Source organism: Mobula hypostoma, chromosome 1, assembly GCF_963921235.1.
Source record: "Mobula hypostoma chromosome 1, sMobHyp1.1, whole genome shotgun sequence".
Taxonomy (NCBI): Eukaryota; Metazoa; Chordata; class Chondrichthyes; order Myliobatiformes; family Myliobatidae; genus Mobula; species Mobula hypostoma.
This window is the reverse complement of record NC_086097.1, coordinates 78,251,338-78,275,422: the sequence shown is the minus strand read 5'-3', so window position 1 is coordinate 78,275,422 and position 24,085 is coordinate 78,251,338. Positions and strand designations below refer to the sequence as shown.

Sequence of the window (24,085 nt, the reverse complement as noted above, 5' to 3'; positions counted from 1 at the left end):
TGATTTTAAAAACATTTCTATCCTGAAATTTACGTTGGAAATAAGTTTATCTGAGTTGGTTAATTATTGTGCCATTTGGTAGAAATTAAAGGAGAGCTTAATATTTATTTGGCAGAATATCAATGTAATAAGCTCAAGAGTTAATGCTCTCATTTTCAGTCAACTAAACACTATAAGCCTTAGTACTTGCAGTTGCTGTGTTTTGGTGCCTGCTTTTTATTTTGCTTCTTGTTTGCTGTAATATATTTTCACAGAATAAGTTTGTGCTTTCCACAGTATTAGTTCCAGTGAGTGATATTTTTCAATAGATCTATTTTGAAGTTTAATTTTGGATTTTTCTCCTTCTTTCCTTGAAAAGAAGGTAAAATGAACTCCTTTCTTAAAATGCAAATGAGCAGAATGTTCATAGCATGTTAGCAAAATTGTTACTATTGCAAATGAGTGTTTTAGTACAGTTGGCCATTTTGGAGGATGGTTAAGAGTCAATTACATTGCTTTGAATGAAGTCACATACTGTATGTACCAGACCATATAATATCATAAAGGTGTTAATGATCCACATGGGTTTTTGCAATACCATAGTTTAATGTCCACTTGAGACCAGATCTTCACTGAAGATTTTTGTTTGCTTTTTTTTTATTAGCTGCCGTGATGGGGTTTAAATGCAGCCTTGGTCACAGTTTCTTGGATTGAATGCGTGCAATCTAGTAGTAATCTGTCATTTTTCTGTTTAACTTCCATTCCTGGAAAGTATTGCATTGTTGCAAATTTATTTTGGACTTTTTTTTATTTGTCTCTTCAATTTTGTATCTTAATATTGCTGATTTGTCTTTTTGTGATTCTATGCATTGTAGAAGTATAAGAATCAAATGGAGACACAAGAAACTGAAGATGCTGAAATCTGGAGCAACAAGCAGTCTGCTGGAGGAACTCAGTAGTTTGAGCAGTATCTTTGGGAGGAAAAGAGTTGTTGATGTTGTGGGTTGAAACTTTGCATGAGTTCCTGATACAGGGTTTTGACCCAAAATGTCGACAATTCCCCGCCTCCCACAGATGCTGCTCAACCTGCTGAGTTACTCGAGCAGATTTTTTGTTGCCTGAGGAATCCAATGCTAGGCTGCAGGTAGAAAAGGTCAATTAAAGGAGAAATTGTAATAAAATGCGTTAGCAACAACCCGCACACTAAAATTCTAATAACTTAACCATGTTACTTGTAAGCATTTGGGTGTGGTGATCGTAAATATTCTGAGTGCTTTAGTTTATCATTATTGGTACCTTATAAGAATATTTTTGTGGAATGCCTTAGATTCCAAGCATGTTTGCTCCATTTAGCCAGTGTTAAAGTCCAGCTTACTGTGGCTTTCTTGAGAGCACCTGCTTATAGGAATTAGGATTCAGGTTGACTATTACTCTGAAGAAAATTGAAGTTTAAATAGGTCCATCACAGATAAGTTTGATAAATACAGACTGCAAGCACTAGACATAGGAAGTATCTGCATTTAAAGTCAATGTAGATACTGATATTAATGCATGTTTTTCCAAAGCCAGAGCCATTTGTGAATGTTTATGGAACAATCATGGTACAATGTCCACAAGGCTGTGATGCACCCTGCACTACTAAGCATCTGTGAGATTTGGGCTGTTTAATGTCACCGTATTTCGAACGTCAACAGTTTTCATGTGTGTAGAAAAAAAAGCAATTTTTCATGTACTTCTCAAGAATACATTTCACAAGTCACTTTGGTTTATTATTATTGTCACATGTACTAAGGTACAGCAATAAACTCATCTTGTACACTGTTCATACAGATCAATTTGTTACCATGGTGAATTGGGGTCATACAAGGTAAAACATTAATGGAGTGCAGAATAAAGTGTTACAGAGAACGTGCAGTGCAGGTAGACAATAAGGTGCAAGATCGTAATGAGGTAGATTGTGTAAGGTTAAGAGTCCATTTTATCATACTTAGGAACTGTTCAATAGTCTAACAGTGGGATGGATTCCATATCCAGGTTTATTTATCATGTGTACATTGAAATGTACAGTAAAATGCATTGTTTGCATTAATAACCAGCATATCCAAGTGTGCACTAGAGTCAGCCCGCAAGTGTCGTAACACACTCCAGCGGCAACATAGATTGCCCACAATGCTTGGCAGAACAACACAGAACACAACAAGCAACTAGAAAACAACAGCAAAACAAGTCCCCGTCCCTCCCTCTCATGCATGCATATACACAGTCCTCTAACCCCATGACAGGCCTCCAGCTGACTTGGACTGAGGTCTGCAGATTTTGGGCTTCTTTCTCCCCAGCAGACTCAGTTCTGATCATGATTTCCAGACTTCTGATTCAACCCTTGTATACCCTCTGCTGGCTTGACATCAAACATAAAACCACAGATGTCCCACATCTTCATCACTGGCCTTCGATCGTGGGGCAGAGACTTAGATTCTGGGCTGACTCACAACATCACTGTCCCTAAGCCCTAAACCATAACCAGACCCCTAAACTTCTATGTCCATCCCCATTACTATCATGATAAGCCTCAAAAAGCAGCTAAATCTGAGCTGCAATTCAAGGATAGAAGTTGACCTTGTGCCCGCGGATGTGTGCTTTCAGGTTTTTGTATCTTCTATCTGAATTGAGGATGGTGAAGAAAGAATTTCCAGGGTAGACCGGATCTTTGATTGTACTGGCTGCTTAACTACGGCATCAAGAAGTGAAGACGGAGTCCTTGGAGGGGAGTCTGTGTTCTGGGATGTGCTAAGCTGCGACCATAACCTCCTGCAATTTCTCATGGTCACAGGCAGAGCAGTTGGCGTACCTAGTCATGATGCGTCCGAATAGAATGCCTTTTATATGGTGCATTGACAAAAATTGGTGAGGGTCAAAGGGGGCATGCCAAATTTCCTTAGCTTTCTGAGGAAGAAGGGGTGCTGGTGAGCTTTTTCGGCCACAATGTGGTTAGACCAAGACAGGCTATTGGTGACGTTCATTCCTAGGAACTTGAAACACTCAACCTTCTCATCCTCTGCACCACTGATGTAAACAAGAGACTGTCCATTGTGCACTTGCCCCCATTCTGAAGTCAATGACCAGCTCTTTTGTTTTGTTGACAGTGAGAGAAGCTTAGAGATGAGTTTGTTTATAGTTATTGTATTGGAGGCAAAGCTGTAGTCAATAAAGTATAGTCTAACATTGATGTCATTAGAGGTGAATGTAGGGCCAGGGAGATGGTGTCTGCTTACCTGTTTTGGCAGTAGCCAAAATGTAGTGGGTTGAGGCTCTCTTGGAGGTTGAAGTTAATGCAATGCCATGAGCAGCCTCTTGAGCCCTTCATGATGAAGCTGTCAGCCAGAAGAGTGACAGTGCTCTGAGGAAGTTCTGAAAAAGAGGTACAGAACTAATGTAAAGATTTCTGGCATTGAGGCTTGGAACTAAGACAATCTCAAAGGAGTGTATTACATAATGGCAACCTGAAAGATTGGTGCTCATGATTCTGAGAGTTAGCCAGGTGATCAGCCTCAGACCTGTCCAAATGAGCACTGAGGTGATAGTGATATATCCAGCCTTATAGATTACAAGCTATTACTTTACTCAGATGAATAAGTTCCAGTTGGTCAGTGGTTCAGTCCATGATCTGGAAAGACAGGACATCTGGAGGTTCCTTTCTTTATAGTAAACTGAGGGATGGAATGGTAGAGAGGAAGAGATGATTTCACTTTATGGGAAAACCAGAACTAGGAACCATAAGTATACAGTAGACAGTCAGTATGAAATTAATAAGGAAATTGGTAGGAAGTAGTTTATCCAGGATACGATAAGAATGTGGAGTTATCTACATAAAGTGTAATAGTGATGATTTCGATAGGATAGTGAAAATAACGTGTGATTTGACCTTTTACCAAGTCTTTTGTGTTATTCAAAGGAAACAAATTGAAATATGGTAAGGCTAGAACCAGAATGCATTCGTACTGAGCCCAAAACAGAGGATTCAGTAGCTGTACTGTTTGTGTTCACCTGGTTCAAATACAGAGGGATGACTAAACTGACTCTTTGAATCAATGAAGGGATATTTAAAAATCTGAAGTGTTTTATTTTAAACATTAAAATGATCTTAAATTGAAAATTAAAAGTATTAGAAATGAATTCAAAGATTGGAAATTAATTTAAAGCATTGAGAAAGCAGAATGCATAAGTACAGAACTACAACAAATCTGAACATCATTTATTCAGGATTGATGATCCCATGACTCATCAGATGAATGTCGCCCTGCTCAGTTAAGGGGCAGGGTGCTAAGTGCACCCGACCTTTCATCTCACTGCACTCACACCAGAACTGCAGCTTGCCTCTGACCTCTTGTCTTTGATTGTACAGGAAAAATCAGAGAGAAATTGATCTGCGAGAACGTTGTTCGTGGTTCTCTACATTTGTCTTGTGATAAGTATTAACTACCCCACAGTTAATCAACAGAAAACCTGTCTATTAATAAGTAAATTAACTACATTCGTACTAGTTTAGGTTATTAACTGGTCTAAGCCTTATTTTGGGCTTGTAGTCCTTCGAACCCCAACAATCACCTGAAATATCTAATGTAAGTAAAATTCAAGAATCTATTGTTATTTAGCATAACTTATTTTTATCCAAGCTAACAAAAACAAGTTTTTGTCCTGTTCATTCCACTGAAGAATAAGCAGCAAAACCTAAATTGAAAATTTACACGGAATGCAATTGTTTTCCTTTTCAACGTGCATGTAGAGTGGCTGGTTTTAATCACATCTGGGACAGATCATGCTAATTTTTTTATGAGGAGAAAGCTATTTTAAAAGGAATTAGCAATTTTGATTTGGATTAAATTTTAACTATGATAAAAGCTTCAAGAATCAAGTTAATAAGTGGAAGGAAATGGAGTGAACATTTTTAATCAAATGATAGACCTTGAGAAATTGTTCTTTATATTCTGTATATTACTTATGGAAAATTTACATTTAGACATTACAAAGAAATAATAGTAGCTTTTTAAAGAGAAAAGAAATGAAAGAAATGGTGGAGAGTTGGGGAGGGGTTGGATTCTGGGGTGAATGTATTTTCTTGCATTGAAAAATACTGATTTATATTTGTTTTCTTGCCCACAGATTATATTATAGTAACTTTGTACTGATGGGAGGATTGAAGTGACAAATATACCAGGTTCTGGAATGAAAACTTTGAATAACACAAATCTTATCAAGTGAAAGACATCTATATAAAACATGGGGAGCGTCAGCTTATAGTATTTTTGCTGAAATGTTTATCTTTACGGAAGACATACTGATTTCTGATTTTACTTGGAATTATGATTAAAAGTGTATTTAATAACATAACTGATTTGGCATTGATTTTCATGATGTATGGAATGCATGAGAGATTCACGACTGCTTTGGACTAGGCAATTTAAGGCTTTGAAAGCAGAAAGCAGCAATAAAAGGAAATGAAAATTTAACTGGATTTTGGAATGGAATATAATCAACCTGAAAATGTTTTTTTTACAATGGTTAAATATATTTTGTTTTAATACGGCATATATTATCATTGAAATGTATGAAATAGCTATTCCTATAGCAAAGGGAATGAATGCTTAGAGAATGAATGAATGGGGTCCCATCTAAACAGGACTTGTGAATTGCTGGGACTGCAGTTATCCATTATGCTCCCATCATGTGCACTGTAGAGCGTGGAAAGGGTTCATGGTGGGTTAGATAAATTACTCTTGACTTACTCTTGCAGCTACAGTATTTAGGTGGCTAATCTAGTTGAATATCTGGTCAATGGTTATCCCTAGAATGTTGAGGGTAGAGTCTTGGTAATGGTAAAACCATTACCTATCAAGGATCGGTGGTTAAGTTCTCTCTTGTTGGAGAAGCTCAGTGCACTTTTGCAGTCCAAAATTACCTAATTATGCAAAATCCCCATTTTTCAACTTATGATGGAGGAAGGTTCCAAATAAACTAGCCCTTTCCAGTTCACCTACCACTCAAACCAGTGCACTGATGATGCCATAGCCTCAGTCCTCCACTCCATCCTGTTCCACCTAGAAAATGATACCCTGTATGCCAGGTTGGTGGTTAGCTGTCATTGTTGGGACTCAACACCTCTCTCTGTAACTGGATCTTGGACTACTTGATGGAAGGACCCCAATCAGTCCAAGTTGGCAGCAACATCTCAAGCTCCATCACTCTGAGCACTGATGCTCCCCAGGGCGGTGATGAGTCAGCATACAGAGAGGACCTAGAGAGGCATGTCAAATGGTGCAAAAGCAACAACCTGAGCCTCAATGTGGACAAGATGAAAGAGACGATTATGGACTTCAGGAAGGCACAGATTGACTACTTTCCCTGGCACATTAATGACTCTGTGGTGGAGAGAGTGAAAAGCACGAATTTCCTCGATGTACACATCATGGATGATATAACCTGGACCCACACCACCTCCTCATCAGAAGTCATGGCATAGATTACATTTTCTGAGGAGACTGAGGTGTGCAAGGCTCTCCTTCTAACAGCTTTCTACAGGAACACCATTGAGTGTGTCCTGTCTGGCTGCATCATTGTGTGGTATTACATAAAACAAAGCAGGAAAATAAAACAAAGGTTTTAATTCATGTGATGAAGCTTGCTAAATTGATGTACAGAGCCCCACCCAGTAAATACTACAGAAGCAGAATGTTTGTTTTGAACATTTTGTAAAACACTGGACCATAATTTGATTAAAATGTCCATTGAGAAGGAGTATAGAAAAGATTTACTGGAATGCTTCCAGAGCTGAGAGACAGCCCAGAGTAGCTGAAATTGTTTTCCTTCAAGGAAGGACAGATAAGTTTCAAAATCACATAAGTCTTGAAAAGTAAATGAGGAGAAATATTTGCCTTTAGCTCAAGGATTGACAATTGGGCACTGATCTTAGGTGAAGAACCAAAACCAGCTTGGGGAAAAATGTTTCCACTTCACTACCTACAAAGGTGGTGGAAGCGGATGCAGAAGCTGAAGCGGCTTTTAAAGTGGAATTGGTTGAATGCCAGATGTACTGTAAGTGAAAATACAAATGAAGTTGAACTACTGCAACTGAAATCTTTACAAGACAATGATAAATCCTTTTTAGCTCTAATTTCATTATATGAATTCAGATATTATTCCTTAAATTGTGTTAAGTAAAAGTGATACAAACAATTTTAAAGTATATATTTGGTAGTCAGCAGTGTTGTCTGATTGTGTGATGTAAATAAATACTGCAGATTTTGCCATCAACATAGTTAGATAGATAATCCAGAATTATATTGGTAGTTGAGAAAATTGAGCAAAATATGGAGGTAATTAACTAGCAAAAAGCATGATCACATCAACCACAGCTGAATGGGTGCCAAAATATCCATTACCAACTCCATTGCTGTCCTGACATCGGCCTCCTTTTAAATCAAAGAAAATACTTTTCAAATGGCATTATTGTATGTTAGGGATTGAAGCTGAATGGAAATTAATGATACAAAATCTGGGAAAAATCAAACAAGCTTTCTACCATCATCAGGAAATGGATTGTCATTTTGTAAAAGAAAAAGATCTGTGTAGTTCAGGGATGTGAACCAAAGTTAAAATTTGCTGTTTTGGAGGGACAGGTTCTGTATGCACATTACTCGGGTGGACACCTGTAAGTCCCTAATGTGCTAAATAATTATTGAGGTGGGTTGTGCATTGCAGTCCAACCCCAGGCAAAAGACCTTCCTTCTTCCATTCCCACCCAGACCTTGGTTACTGAAACAAAATTACTGAGAGGTCCATGTGCAATACGGCCGTCCCTTTTTCCACTGAGCAAAGGCTTATTGTGCTGAATGTGCACTGTTAAGACAGGTGCGGTGGGGTGGGGTAACTGTGAAAACATCTTCAAAATGTTTATATTCAGTGTATTTATTCTGAAAGATAATAAAAGGATTAAAAGTGCATTTTCAGACCATTTTACATAAGCAACTTCAATGCCAGATGCAAAATGCACTTTACCTTATGAGTAGCATTGAGATGCTGAACTGGAATGGAAACCATATTGTTGATCTGCAGAGATACTTAACACAAACCAACTGATAAAATATCTTCAGTCTTGAATGGATTACAAGTAATTACACAACGAGAGAGATTGGTTCTAAATGTTTTATAGTAATTTCATGTTTGTTATAAACAGCAATGTTTGATTTTAACAGCTTTAATTGTAAAATGGCTAGAAAGATGTACAAAAAAGCAACTCCTATTGATAAAACAATATGTAAAAAGCAACATGAATTCAATGTGCAAAAGATTTCATACAGACAGAAACACTAACTCTAGGTAGCATTTCCTGATAAATTACTTAAATAGCATATCTACAAAATAATGAGATTTGTTTACTTGCTTAATGTTACAAGTTTCACCAGAAAAAACTCAATAATTTATACAACTTTTTGTTTTCTTTTGATAAAGAGCAATGACATACTATTAATTTTGGGAGAAAACATGAGCCAGTTTGAGAACACTAGTTGCTGTTAACATTTTTTGTTATGGGGCAATACATTTTTCTTCTGTAAAAATAAATTTTTGACTATGTACACAGCCTTTAATACTACAGTAGCTTTGAGAGACTTTAGACACATGAGCAAGGTTTTCTGCTGCTTGATCTAAAGGTTCTTATTGATCAGACAACAGTGAGGTAATATTTGTACATAGAAAAGTTTCACCTTTTTCTCTTTTTGGAAACCATATAGATCCATGTGTATCACATGGTTGAAAAAAGTTCTAGGCTCTAAAAGGGCTACTTTGTTAGGAGCAAAATAGAGACAACTGCATCTCACGGCCCAACAGCCTGCAAAAACAAGATTACAGACTCCAGCGGAGTCCCTCACTTTCAGCTTCACCTATGGGCTACCCTTTAGGTTGGGCAGTAGAACAAAATGTTTCAACAAATAATAAAAAACCTAAACTAGCTAGCATCAATATAGAACAATATTAATAAATAATCACTGTATTTACAATCTTAGAATGCATACAAAGACTATGATAAATTCTCATGGATAGTCTGCCGCATTTTTTTAAAGTGTCCTTCAATCTTATTTCACCCAGGATAAGAAAATAAATAATTTATGACTTTTTAAAAAAATATCTACAGGCACAACAATTTGTTATTTTAACAAATGTTAGGTTAAGAGAAGAGCAATCTCTCAACTGTCCACTTGCGCCTTTTTTAAAACCATAGTATTTGAAGCAAACACTCCTTCCATGGTGGCTAGTATCAGTGCAGAAGAGAATACTTGTGGACTGCTCTTCTAACTTAACTTGCCATCATCAGACTAGCTTCACTTTGAATAAAAGCAAGTGACAGCAATCTTATCCTATAGGAGCCGAAGTTATGTTTGATCTTCATAAACTCTTCCTGGCAACAAGACCTGAAGATAGATTTTGCAACCTTTAACTTAATCTGGTCAGCACATACCTGGAGAGATGGTTGGTTTTGATGTGATTTACAGTGGGCTCAGGATCTACGGAATTAGATTTTCATGTGTGTAATCAACTGACTAATTCTGCTAGTATTCACACATATTAATTTTGTATAATAAACAAGTTCCAATACAAAACAAGAAACAGTTCCTCCAAGGTGTCTTCCAGATATATTTGCACATAATAGATCTATCACAGTTCTCCCACCCCATTTGTGAGTTCTTTTTCTGCTCATTTAATCCTCAGCTATCCTTTCACCATAGAATGGTCCTCATCTCTTTTTATTTGAGAAAAAGTCCACAGCAGAGATAGTCTCATTAACAGTGTGCAGTCTCCTTTCACGGGGCCTCCTGCCATGAGATGTAGTAGAATTGGAATGATTAATGATTTGCCTTTTCCAGATGCAAGAGGTTTTGTTTAAATGTACCTGTAATTTGCATTTGTCAGAAGTGGAAACATTATACTGAGTCATGATCTAGGGAATAATTTCCTTGCAGACATTGCTGTATTTTAAGTTGATATCATCCAGTGAGTTCTATCAGCCAATGCAGGTCATGTGCTTTCCGTAAGTAAAACAAAGAAGGAGGAAACAATGGCTCCAAGAAAATAGATAGGTGCAACACCGGTTTCTTAAACATTTCCACATCCACGACTGTTAATTAAGAATCTGTGGGGAAAAAGAAACAGTCAAAATCCAAATCAGAAAGATTCTGATTTTTAACACAGATTTACCATTTTCTCTGGCTTTCACTGCTCCCCTGTTTTGAAATGATTTTCCAACATAACATTCATTTACCAGCACCTTGTCAGTTAATTTTTCCCAAGTTGCATTACCAAGGAACAAGCATGCATTAGTACATGTATTTATATCACTTTAAGGTTTAGTTAAGAAATTTTGCAGTGGTGTTACATTTTCAATTTTTTCACATATGGATATACCCCTTACCTCTACATTCATATTTAAGATCAGAGAAGTAAACCATTTCTTGAGAGAAGACAAAGAGACCCAACCGTCCTCCAGCATAGGTCTTGTCGTAGATTGCTCCAGAGTCTGCCATAATTTTCTTCCCTTCATACATTACAACTCTGTAATATAAATAACAAAATCTTTATTCGTCTGATACAAGAAAGTTACTGTCCAAATCAATTCCATCCTCAATTTGTCTTGTGACTCAAAAGCTAATGCCATTCCCAGATACTTAAAGCAACATCATCTATAGTCAATAATATAGCAGGATAAAGTGTGAAGAAATTACCGGATAAATCCAGTCTTTGGTCTGTGGGTTAATTGCCATCTGTAAGCTGCCTTGTCCTTCCAGCCAATGTTATGGGGATCATGCCACAGAGTTTTAACCTAATAAAATAAAGCAAATTTTATTATTTAATTGCTTCCTAAGAACATCAGAATTCAGCTCATACAAGAAGAATTCCATGTTCTGCATATGCAGGTACTTATGTATTTTAAACAAAAAGTAGGTGGTACCCAGAAAATAAACAGCATTAAATTCAAAAGTATTTAAATCATGAACATCATGTGAGAATTTAACTGAATGGTGAAAACAGGCTTGAAGGGCTTCCTCTAAAAAGGAGACATTCTTTATTTTTAGTTATTTTCTAGCAACTCCTCTAATTCTAAACAGATAACAATGACAATTTCAGTTTCAAAAACCCATCAAGGACTTCTGATTTTCACACTAGCCTTAATATAAATTATACCCCTGATGAGCAACTTAAAACCTTCATTTGCAAAATATTTGAGTCATAATAATCTTGTAGAAGTATTTAAAGTTCCCTTACTTGTCCTGCTGTATTCCCAGTGTGCCAAAGTGCATTACGCAAGTGCTCTCCTGGACCAGTTGTAGAGTTCACCACTTTGATGGAGAGTCCAGCATATCCCTGAGCTTTGGTTGGTGTATCATGCCAGTAAGTTTGTGTGATCTGCTTCCACATTACCACATAGAAGCGGCTACTGGACTGGTATCCAAAAACAAATCCAGCATAATCATCATCACGTTCGGTATTGATGAAGAATGTTCCACTGAAGTCAACTGCATTGAATTCATCATATCCTAATTTAAAAAAAATGTGCTTTGAGTAAAATATTATACTAAACTTGCCCAATTTGGTTATTATATTCCACAAATATGAAAGGTAGCTAGGATTTAAAAAAAAAAGGATCTAGTGCTTTCCCGGCATTCTTATGACGAATAAATTCTAGCCTGAGAAGAGTTTATTCGTAGCTAGGATTATTCAGGAAGGCTTCCTAATCTAGTTATACTGGTCTTGTTTTCCAGAGACTTGCTATTAACAAAACTTTGCATTGTGAGCCAGACCCAGGTATCCCTTCGCATTTATTTTGGAGAAACCAGAATATGAATGTGTACTCATAAGGGGAAACCTATAACGCTTTACTCAAACATGGCTCAAAATACCTGAGCAGTCTGTCAGCTGTAGGGAAGCAAGTCTGGCATAAGAATGCAAAGAGGTTTCCTCGGCCAGGTGTAGGCCCTTGATTAACTGAGTGGAGTTTATGCTCTGCAAGCTGTACTCCACAATCCCAAGTGTCAGTGGCCTAACCAGAAAGCCCCAGTAAAGAAAGATCTCAAGTCTGCTGCTGGTAATTCCTCCGAAACTTGTCCCTTCACTCCCTAGACTCAGTTTTCCAACCCTATATTGTGGCAATGAAATTGTTGGTGCCAAAAGTTTGAATGAAACCCAGAGCAAATGGCTTGAACATCAAACAGAACTATTTTGGATAAGGAATCAGTTTCCCAGCCTACTGTGGCCACAAGTTGTCACAACTACACATTGCCAATTTGGTGTCATTTTTCTTTGCAAGCTCAACACTCACCCACAGCAATGCCAGGATCACAGTTAACTGTCTGCACCAACTCTTTGCCCTTGTGTCGCACAACCCAATTGGGGTCATTTTGGGATGTTCCCTTTGGATCCAGTGGTACCATTTGGAATTTGCGGAAATCGGTCTCAGTGATTTCGAAGTTTTCAGGACAAACATCATAGATATCCGGGATACTGTCTCCATCAAAATCATCCTTACAAGCATCGCCTCGACCATCACCTGAATAAAAGAAGTGATATTTTAAGCAAAGGTACCCATTAAAATGTTTTTCCCATTAGTTAATATTTATTCCTCTCCATCCCAGTTTATAGCTAATAGTTGTACTGACATGAAATTTTCAGTCTTACCATCAGAGTCAGTTTGGTTGGGGTTGAATTTCAATCGACAGTTATCCCTGTCATCAGGAATACCATCATTATCATCATCATGATCGCAGGCATCACCCCTGCCATCCTTGTCGTGGTCTGCCTGGTTGGAATTAGCAATGTAGGGGCAGTTGTCCAGATTATTCTGATGACCATCCTCATCGATATCCATGTTGTTGTCACACTTGTCTCCCACAAGGTCAGAGTCTGAATCAGTCTGGAATTGGCAAGCACATCCATATTAGATAAGCCTTCTGCAGAACTAAATACAGGAAGCACCAAAAATGTCCTTGTTTTACTGATTAAGCAGTCCTTTTACAAGCCTAAATCAAACAGATGTATTATTTGGAATGTGACATTTGCGTACGGAATATGGGAATAATAAACTATGATTAATATTTAAAGGGGCTTAAAGGCCGGTGTATACTTGGCAGGTCAAAGGGCCTTTCTCTGTGACTTCTAGTTTTATGAACTGAGGGATGATACTATGCTACACTTATCTTAATCCAATATTTACACAGTCAAATGCATAAAATCCATTACACTGACTATTGACTGTTTGGAGTCACTGTATTACGTCAGTATGAAATAATTAGTGTAGTGTGCTGTGCAGTGTTGCACCCTTCAGCAACATGGTGTGGACTGGATTATTATTATACAAGTCCATTACAACACCACGATTTAAACAAAATACATTTGATGCTCACTTTGGTCCCATTTACAATACTTCCACAGTAACTTTTGACTTGAGGTTATACTCCATTCAATCAACCTCTCAAGTGAACAAAGTTCTCTTAAAATGCATATAGTCATAGAATACTACGGCACAGAAACAGCACCTTCAGCCCATCTAGACCATACTGAACTATTATGCAGACTAGTCCCATTGACCTGCACCTGGACTATATCCTTCCATCCAAGTACCTATCCAAATTGCTCGTAAATGTTGAAATCAAGCCTGAATCTATAAATTTTGTTTGGAGATTGTTCTACACTCTTACCACTCTCTGAGTGAAGAAGTTCCCCCTCATGGTCCCCTGAAACATTTCACTATTCACCCTTAACACATGACCCTTAGTTTTAATCTCACTCAACCTTAATGGAAAAAATGTGCTTTCATTTACCCTATCTATATCCCTCATTACCTTTATCACAGGGATTCTCGACCTGGGTCCATGGAACTCTTGCTTAATGGTATTGGTCCATGGCATAAAAAGTTGGGAACCCCTGCCCTATCAAATCTCTTCTCAATATATATGTCATATAACAACATCAACATCTAGCTTCCTAGCAGGTTAAGAACTAAATAATAAAAACCTTATCACTGATCTGGTGGAAGATATATCTGACAGAAGTGAATAAGCTGAACTAGATAACATTGAAATTTATGGTGGATTCCATGGTAGATACGGTCAAGATACAGGTTTACATTTTATTGCAACTTTTTATATTCTCAGCATTGGAATTCATGGTCATGAATATTGAGCTAAAATATGCTTCAAGCACATTCTGATCCACTTTGGGTGGAAATGACAGAATTCTTCCACTAAATTACACAAAATCATATATTTTTTAAGATATTTTTGTGATTTTCATGAATAACTAAAAACAAGCAACAGTATTTTTTCTCAAAATAGTCTAATATTACAGTAATTAGTTTGTTGGTAGCCATTAATTGAAAAGTACTTACTTGATCTGGATTGTGTTCTAGTGGACAGTTGTCACACTGATCACCAATGCCATCTAAATCTGTGTCCCTCTGATCAACATTGTACACATAAGGACAGTTGTCCTTCTCATTTAAAATACCTGGAAAGCAAATCAAAACATTGTTGTAATATGGTTAAGAGGTGGCGCTTTAGGGCAGACTTCCTTTCACTACGAGTCCACTATTATAAACTAAACCAAAAAATGGGATTGTTCTCCATATACCATAAAGGGTTATGATAAAGTGACTTACTGAAACTAGTACTGATTCTCTAAGTGGAAAAGAAGATTTAAAGACAGACTTATGCATTTCAAAATTTATCAGTGGTTTAAGATTTCATGGATAACGATGAACAGCTAACACTGATGTCAGAGTACAAGCAAGAGAGTGAACGAGAGAGAGAAGCAGGTTCATTGGTTAACTTTAGAATAAGGGAATCGGAAAACGAAGTTGCAGAAGTAATCCAGGAAAAGCATAAGACCGAATTGTTCTGTCAAACAGACAGCTCTCATAGATTGGGCTACGTGACTTTCTATGACTAACTTATTTGTGGTCTTCAACTTTGCCAGCAGAGCATCCTTACCATCTCCATCAATGTCAATGGCACAGGCATCTCCTTCCCCATTTCCATCAGTGTCTGTCTGGTCAGGGTTACTGTTATAAGGGCAGTTGTCACAACGATCACCCACATCATCCCGGTCGTAATCATATTGCGTAGGGTTAAACAGGAAAGGGCAATTGTCCTGAAATTAAGTTTGAGTGATTAAGTTGAAATACAAGTTTTAAATAAAAGGTCAGTGCTCACTTTAATAAAGTCAACTTCAATTTAATTCAGTAAAGTGTTCTTGCAAACAGTCCATTATTCAAATAAAATCTAGAGGAACATTCTTGGCCACCTAGGTGTCAGATTGCTGGAAAATTTTGTTTGCTTGTGAAGCTGTGACTGTCTCACAGATTCTGCCAATGTGGACGTGAAAACACAAACCCTGATGTCAGAAGTAACCTTCCTTTTAAAGACATTGCACTCCACAAATAGATTTCTCAGGTGCCTGAAACAACGACTAGACTGTTTCGCCAGCTGTATGCTATGTGTTCAGAATACAGAGCTCCGAGTGAATCTTGCCTTCATTCTGTGATGAGTTAGTGTCATAGGGGAGAATGTGCTTTCTGTTAGTATTGTCTGGCTTAACAGAATAGCAAGGTGTAGAATATCTTTCATTCAGAACCTACCCTCTCATCTGGAATGCCATCATTATCATCATCGTTATCACAGGCATCTCCAATTCCGTCCTTATCATGGTCTTCTTGTCCAGAGTTAGGCAGCAATGGGCAGTTATCCTAAAAATAAAAAAGGATTGCAGTTTAGATGTGAACAATAACACTTAAAGATCTGTTAAGTGTAATTTTACAGAAAGATACCACTGCAGGAATTAACGTTTTTAGCCATTTCCTCTTTGATATAACTTAAAAGGCAGCTGTCTAACAAAAATGTTATGAGTTTGCACATCCAAGCAAAACAGGCTATTATAACTAATACTAAATGGACAGGCTGACAGAAATATCTTACATAAAGCACACCCTATCCTTCCCCTGTTACAACACAGACTTTTTAGTTCATAAACTGGCAGGACAAGTTCATATATTTCATTCCTTAGATCTTGTGTTACTTCAATATACTTCCTGATACAAGGGTTAGAACACCTGTAATGAAGTCCCTGCTATAGACTCTTGCATTACATAGTAGAACTGAAGCACCATATCAAATTTTAAACTATGAGGTAATAAGCCTAAGATGTTGACGAAGAACGTCAAGAAACTCTTAATATAGAAGTAATTACAGCTTACTTTTTTGCAGTGGTAAGTTGCATTGGCAACGCAGGTGAGATCTTTATTTGGCCAACCGTCCAGGTCAGTATCTTCTCCACAGATGATGCCGTTGCCAGCAAAACCAGGCTTACATTCACAGCGGAACATCTGGTCACTGAAGATACCAAGGTAAATACACTTGGCATGTTTATTGCAGTTGTTTGTCTTATCTTTGCAGGGATTGCGTGGCTCACAGATCTGTGTATAAAAAGCATGATTTAACCATTTGTGCATGTGGTATACCACACTTTTATTTTTCAATAATTCTGGTGATGCCCTGTTTTACAGACTATTTATACTCATGTATATGCTACTTCTTTGAAATACGAAGAAATGCCACCATTTAATTGTCATTAAGTTTTCTTTTAACCCTCACCTGCTTGTTCTTTGTAGCCTCCTCGATGCCTCTGCCAAATGGTTGATTTCCAGTGTACCGAGCTGGACAGGGCAGGCAGTTGTAACCGGGTTCTGTGTTTTCGCACCTGTGCTCTCCATTGGTGTGAAAGCAGGTGTCAGGCACTTCCACGCACTGTATGAGATTTAAAAATAATGGTATCAAAGACAAGAATCTAAGATGTGCGTAAAAGTACTGTACTGACTAAATACTGGCCAGTATTTACCTCATTAATGTCCTCACAGTGAATGCCATCACCTTTGTAGCCAGACGGGCATGGACCACACTCCCAGGAGCCGTCTGGGAAGCTGGTACACTTGCTCTCAGCAAAGCATGGATTTGATAAACATCCATCTGTAATATAGGTGGATTTGTACATGTGACTATTTGTTGTGTAAAGACCATAAAACACAGGAGCAGGATTAGGCCATCTGGCCCATCAAGTCTGCTCTGCCAGTCATGGCTGATACTTTTTTTCTCCTCCTCAACTCCAGTTCCTGGCCTTCTCCCCATAACCATTGATGCCATGTCCAATCAAGATCCTATCAATCTCTGCCTTAAATACACCCAACAACCTGGCCTCCACAGCTGCATGTGGTAACAAATTCCACAACGTCACCACCCTTTGGCTAAAGAAATTTCTCCGCATCTCTGTTTTGGAAGGGCACCCCTCTATCCTGAGGCTGTGCCCTCTTGTCCTAGACTCTCCCACCATGGGAAACATCCATTTTACATCTACTGTCTAGGCCTTTCAACATTCAAAAGTTTTCAGAGATCTCCCCCTCATCCTTCTGAATTCCAGCGAGTACAGACTCAGAGCCATCAAACGTTCATTGTATGATAACCCTTTCATTCCTAGAATCATCTTCTGGACCCTCTCCAATGCCAGCACATCTTTTCTAAGATGAGGGGCCCAAAACTATTCACAGTTTCATTTTTAAAGTTACTGTAAGGACACATAGTTGGGATTAAAAAAAAAGATTGCCACCTTATTAATGTTATTAAACTGTAGGTAAAAAAGAAAACTTGCAAGCTTACCAATTGGACACTCCAGTTTGTTGCAAATCTGGGTCTCCCGAGGTTGACCCACGCACCTCTTGCCTCCATGCTTGGGTGCCGGACTGTCACAAAGACGCGTGCGTTTCTGTATTCCTCCTCCACAGGTGACAGTACAAGGGTTCCATGGTGACCAGATACCCCAGTTTCCGTCAACTGAAAAACGAAGCAAATGTTTAGTTTTAATGTCAAACATTTGAAGATTTTGGTTGTAGCTTTTGATAGGCAAGTGGTTTGATTAACATCTCTGCTGCTACAACACCATGCAGCCTAAGCAAATACTCACTTGGGCACGGAGCCTGTTCACATTTTTCGGTTTCCCTCTTCTCTCCCACACATTCTTTGCCACCCATTTGTGGCATTGGTGAGTTACATAGGCGGATTCGAGTGATCACTCCAGTACCACAGCTCACAGAACAAGATGACCAAGGAGACCAATAACTCCAACCACCATCTTGCTTGACTAGTATAGAAAAGAGAAAATATTAACATCTATTGTTGGACAGACAGGTCTTGCTGTTACAGTTCAATAGATAGCAAGCCAAATTCAATAAACATTTGTCAAATTTGCTCAGCTTGGTTAGCCAAGTACATGCTCTTCTACACTGTCCTTCCGCAGTTGAGAGCATCCTAACAAGCTGCATCACTGCATGTTATGGAAACTGGACTGGAAGGCTCTATAATGGGTGGTCAAAACTACCCAACGCATCATCGGAACCAGCCTACCCACCACAAGTACAGAAAGATGCCAGAAAAGGTCCACTAACATGATGAAGGATCCCACCCACTCTGTTCATGAACTGCTTGTCCCACTCCCATCAGGGAAGAGGCCACATAGCATCCATGCCAGGACCACCAGACTCAAAAACAGTAAGGCTGATCAACACCTCCACCCACCTGTCACAATCACCTTATGTACCTAGCATCACTTTGTGGACATACAGTCAATCTATTGTATATGAGCTATTGTATGTTTTTATATTTATTGTGTTTTTTTTTATAGCTATTGCATTCTTTATCTTATTGTGTTTCTTTGTGCGCTGCATCAGATCTGCAGTAACAATTATTTCATTCTCCTTTACACTTCTGTACTGGAAATGGCATTAAACAATCTTGAATCTTGTGTGAGAGGGAAGAAACAGAATTGTGTGCCTGCTCTTGCAGGTGCACAGTTGTGTTTATATTTAAAATTCCACCCTAACATCATATTGCCTTTGCACATGCAAGCAAAACAGTGGGGGAAGGGGAAAGGTGGGAGACAGGAAAGTAAACTTACATCTCTTGTCACATTCTTCCAAATGGCAACTGCGAGTCTGAACAGAGGTCCCATGACAGTCGCTGTTAATCCGATCACAGGACCGACCTCGCTGCTGAGTTCCAATTCCACAGGTGACAGAACAATGAGTCCATTCAGACCATGGAGACCAGCCAGCCTCGGATTCATTCAGAATTGCTGTAGGAATTTAAGTACATCTCCAATGAAGTCTCAAAAATGAAAAGTTGTGATCTAGAATATCCTAACCCAATGCTTAAACTGTAAACTCGCCACATTGTAAAGTCTATGCTTGTTTATTTTCAACAACTTCAGGTAACTGCTAATACCCATAGAAATATGTTGTGTGAGGATGTTACCTTCCTATTTACAGTACAACTAATCATCGAGGCACTTAACCACACATTGCTCTATGTCTGTGTGAGGAGTGACGCGCCACAGTCTTTCGTTCCACGCCTTGTAAGGCATGAAAATGCCTGACGCTGGCCTCTTTGGCCTGAGTCGATAATCCCTCCCCCTCCCTCCCTAATCTCAATCCTCAATATCCTTGGTTAATGAATACGCCAAATTTTCACATTAAATATTAAATAATCTCTTTTCATTCTGGCGAGAAAATTAGTTCTTCAAATCAGAGTATGGCTAAACTGCAGACTGTAACTGCAATTTCCAAAGGAAGTCAAGTTTAATTTATGGTGATGTGTCTCAAAGCTTTTCTGATGGGGATGTCACTCCACAAATACCATGGGTGGTATTTCTTAAGTAGCTCCGGATTTTATCCAATACATTTCACAAATAAAAGGTAAAAATTTAAATGTAAATTGGAATATTTGCCACCTAATCTGACAGTTTACAAAAATGGGGGAAGTTGGGGAAAAAGGCACCTTTATCACAGGGCAGTTTTCCAGAAAGTTGTACAAATTGGATTCTACCTAATATTGATACCCACTAAGTCTAGCCGCAATACTCCATACCTAGCATTTGGTTTCAGATACTTAGATTACTTACATGGGCATCGGGCACAGCATTCCCCATCTGGAACCACAGCATCTGCACAGGATACAGTAGGGCAGGAAATCCTTTGGCAAAACGTGACAGATGACTGAAAAGAAAAACAAATTGAGCAAATGACTTTGGGAGGTAGTAAATGTTGTTAACAGCTATCTGACAACAGAGGACTGACAAAGCCAACGCAAAAGCAGCTGGTTAAAATGTGAACACAAGAGATTCTGCAGATGATAGAAATCCAGAGTATCACAAACAAAATACTGGAGGGACTTAGCAGGTCAGGCAGCATTTATGGAAATAAATAAACAGTTGACATTTCCATAGATTTTGCTGCTGTGCTCTTCCAAATGTTGCGTGTGTTGTTCTGGTTGAAATGTGTTTTTATTTCCCAAATTTGTATTTATAAGTTGCTTTGGCTTTTATCTAGAAAGTGCTGGAGGCAGTATAATATCACGTGCCATAAAGGGAATGCACGATGACTTCAGGGACTGCATGGATGCCTTTTGAATAATTTGGAACCAACAAGGACTCCATTTATTAATGGAATGTTTGGAAATTGCCTGCTTGCTTATTTAATTGTGTCCAGCTAACATACTTTTGATGATTTACATCATTATTTGGAACCATAAAGATAAATGATCTCATAGAAATAAAAACTTGTTTTTTTGTGGAGGGGGTGTAAGGAGGTTTTTTTGTGCAGTTCCAAGCTGATACAATATTGTATTGTCATAGACCTTCTCTCCTGAGGATATTGCCAGAGATAGTTCCCTACACACTCAAATACTACAGGGCATAAACACCGATAGTACTTTTCATACATACAAGTTATTTAAATAACCTAAAATAGGGATTTAAAGCACTTTAGTAGCATTGGCAATGGTTGGAGCTACTGCTCTAGAATACCAATGACTGCCAAACAGTAGATTTCCATTGGAATGCAGAATACAAACTTCATTTTTTTTCTTCATACAACTTTTTAAGTGGCTAATTCAGTATTGTAACTCTTACAGATTTTGGGATCATTTAATTTGGAAAACAAAAGTAAGTTGCAGTTTGGGTTGGGTTCAATGCTCATACCTGGCAAGTGCAGTCAGTGCAGTAGTCCACTTTCCACTGATCCTTGTCTTTGTAGGTCATGCCATTATGAACGCACCCTCCAATTTGTCTGATCCCAATGGCTCTTGCAATCAGTTCGTTATCTGCAGTCTGGAGAAACAAACAGAGTTCATTACAATACTGGCAAGTTTAAAAGAGATATTTCCCCCCCCTAAAACACTTATTTTTCTTACCAATTTCTGAACCTTGTCAACCAACTGGGTAACCATGGTCCTGAGAGCTTGAAGCTCGGTGAACATGCTGGATAGTTCCTCGCAGGATATGCCGCATATCGTCTGAAGGTCCTTTGTTTTGTGACCATAGAAGTTGGTCCGGATGGCTGGGCTTTCAGAGCCCCCAATCGGTAAAGACACGATGCCATGTGTGGCTGGAAGAGAAGATTCCCGCGGTCACCATCCAATACAACGCACAGTTTCTTTTGCAAGGGTCTCAGACTGTTTAGGTGTAGGACTCAAACATCAGACGCTCACCCCCCGCCCCGGCACATGACGAATCTGCGCTTCGCGCATCAACTGTTAACATGCCCAGGCTCGGCTTCAGTAGCAAAACACAAGACTTATCGATTGCTTAGCCATTGAATGCGATCTGCCCCTTTATAACTGCTGGCTACTGATTAAACGTCAGCGACTGGTTGAGCCAATGTACAAGGCGGCTCACTGACCGCGTTAGTAGAATTCAAAGTGCGGCAGGCGCTTTGGGCGCGACTGGACAGCAGCATGCACAGTCGGGATTTGTGACAAATACTTACAACTGTAGCAGCCCTTGTTCAGCAGTATCGTTTCTATGTTGGTCCCAAACACAAAACGGACATTCTGTAGGACTCCCTGTGTCAGAAAGAAGGAACAAACACCGTTGAAGCTACTTCAAAACCCACTCCGATGTCTCCTCTGAATCATGCAAATCCAGCATTGAGAATTCCCACCACCGCTATATTAAGTTAATTCTCCGTTCTTAATTCTGCAAACCTTTTCAAATCACCTAAGCGGACTGCAAGGACAGATTTATCCAGCCCTCTACCGTGTGCAACCTTTCCGTGAAATGTGGGCGCGGTTCGGTTCTGTCTCTCTCTTAACTTTCCTTTGTCCATCCCCGCTATCCGTCTTGTTTTAGTCGCTCCCCGTCCACCACTCTCTCCGCCTACCTGTACGCGCGCCTGCCGCTCCACCTCGCTCATACCTGGAAGTTATTGCGGAGACCTTTGCCTCCTTTGGCCAGTCTCAGTTTGTAGTCGCCGTATTTCAACACCTTGTGGATGGCTTCTTCCAGTTCCACTTGGTTGACCTTATCACATCCCACATACAGCGTCGCCACGTCCTCTTGCACGAACAAGGTCAGGTTCTTCCAGCGAGCATTGGCCAGGTGGGCATCGGTGATGGACACCATGCTCTGCTTGCCCTCGATGGTGATGGTTAAGTCGAGGGTGTTGGCTTTTCCATTGGACAGGATCTCGAAGAGACGGGTGCCATCCAGAGTGTCGATAGCCACCAGGGTGCCCCGGGTCTTCTTCATCTGCCGCAGGGTGGCGAGGAAGATGAATCCCCTCTCCTGCTGAATGTGGTCGATCAGATCCCTGAAACTGTGATCTGAAGCCGGGCTGATGGTATCGGGATTGAGGATCCTATAGGCTGGGCTGTTAGATTCGGGACCCTTGACCATGTGCACCCCAACGTTTTTGCGTGTGAGCCCGGTGACATCGAACATGTCGAACACATCATCTGCTCCTGTATCTGTGCGGTGGGGAGAGGGGTGGGGGTTGGAAGAAAGAGTAGTGCAGTGAGGTATAAGTTCAATGGGCGGGAGAATCGTTCACTAGGCGGGAGAACTCGGGAAAGAGATCCAGCCGCCCGTCCGTCTCAACTAGCGTGGGATACCGAACCCAACTCACCTTGGATCCTCTTTGCCGAACAGGCAACGATCATTAACAGGAGGAAGAGTCCTTGTAGAAGCTTCATTTTAGAACAGGGGCTCGCTACCTAGCATAAAAGAGGGGTGAAATTGTTTTAGCTGCTTATAATTTCCCACAGTGAAATCAGTTTTAACAAATAAAATGCAATTCGTTAGCTGTGTTATTAGAGCCTAACTTTTACTGACCAGTACTCTTGTAATCTCCGGATGAACTGAACGGTATCAACTGTAATAGTTCCGCGTAAAGCAAGAAGTGCCAGTGACAGATCCTAAATGGAACAAGTTCTAGTGCAGAAGCGGGTAGCCTGAGTAACCAAAGACTTGGAGCGATGCTTGCCTTTCCGCTTAGCCACTTGTGCAGAAGCAGTTCCTGAAGCTGAGGGTACCGGCGATCGCTACTACCGTGGAGCCCGACTGCGGCTCCTTTAAATACCCTTTTGCATTCCTTGCATTCAGCATCTGCCAATCACCGGCAGCCTGGGAGGAAGCGAGCTTGTGTTTATTCAGTTACCTCACAACAAGAGGGATACAGTTCCAAAGGAGGCAGACCGCGGCGAGGAAAGCAATTAGGCGGATTCCAGTGGACTGGAGCCAATATACTCATATAATATGACAGAAAGATTCGAGCCAGGTTGAGCCTTGCTCAATTGATCATATTTTCGCCTTAACCCAGTCATTTTTAGCAGCCACGCGCACAACACATACACATATTGACTTAGTTTAACAAAATCATAAGACCTTGCGTTAAAGTAGTTTACGTCTTCGATCATGTAAATTAGGTGAAATGTTCAAGGAAAAGAACGTAAAATATGCCAACTAATTTGTGCGTTTCCAGTCAATTATTAATGTGTTTTAGTACTTCAAAAGTTATAATTTGTCAGTCCATCGGATCTTGTGGAGATTGGGGATTGATTTTGAATCAGCCACTAGGGGGAAGTGTGTCACCTTATTTCGAGCGGTGCGCAATATCCGACTGGAGTTTCGGTGACTCACCTCCGAGTGAGACGGAACGGGTACCTCGCACCGCGAGTTCAACCTCCAC

At 39.6% G+C, this 24,085-nt stretch overlaps 2 protein-coding genes across 4 annotated transcripts in view; one reads left to right on the top strand and one right to left on the bottom strand.

Annotated features, from left to right (window-relative positions):
- Positions 1-5,348, top strand: part of fsip1 (fibrous sheath interacting protein 1) — a 413,443-nt gene extending 408,095 nt beyond the window's left edge. Inside the window, exons 14-15 of one of the 3 annotated variants that reach the window (XR_010018372.1) lie at positions 2,623-2,883; positions 5,140-5,348. Coding sequence is in view for 2 of the 3 variants with exons in the window: in XM_063051194.1 (XP_062907264.1) it covers positions 2,623-2,643 (21 nt within the window). In the remaining variant the exon portion in view is untranslated. The other 2 variants (XM_063051206.1, XM_063051194.1) reach the window with 2 other exon arrangements.
- A 2,797-nt stretch (positions 5,349-8,145) lies between these two features.
- Positions 8,146-23,439, bottom strand: thbs1b (thrombospondin 1b). Its single transcript, XM_063051180.1, has 22 exons — positions 23,230-23,439; positions 23,024-23,111; positions 22,315-22,865; positions 21,887-21,962; positions 21,312-21,505; positions 21,100-21,228; positions 20,023-20,116; positions 19,021-19,197; positions 18,031-18,207; positions 17,727-17,900; positions 16,915-17,042; positions 16,671-16,823; positions 16,274-16,492; positions 15,659-15,766; positions 15,012-15,171; positions 14,411-14,529; positions 12,703-12,937; positions 12,347-12,574; positions 11,293-11,564; positions 10,752-10,849; positions 10,442-10,581; positions 8,146-10,162 (listed from the first exon to the last, which is right to left on the bottom strand). Exons 2-22 carry the CDS (start codon positions 23,088-23,090, stop codon positions 10,155-10,157), a joined length of 3,507 nt encoding a protein of 1,168 aa, XP_062907250.1. The 5' UTR covers positions 23,091-23,111; positions 23,230-23,439; the 3' UTR covers positions 8,146-10,154.
- Between the last annotated feature and the right edge of the window lie 646 nt (positions 23,440-24,085).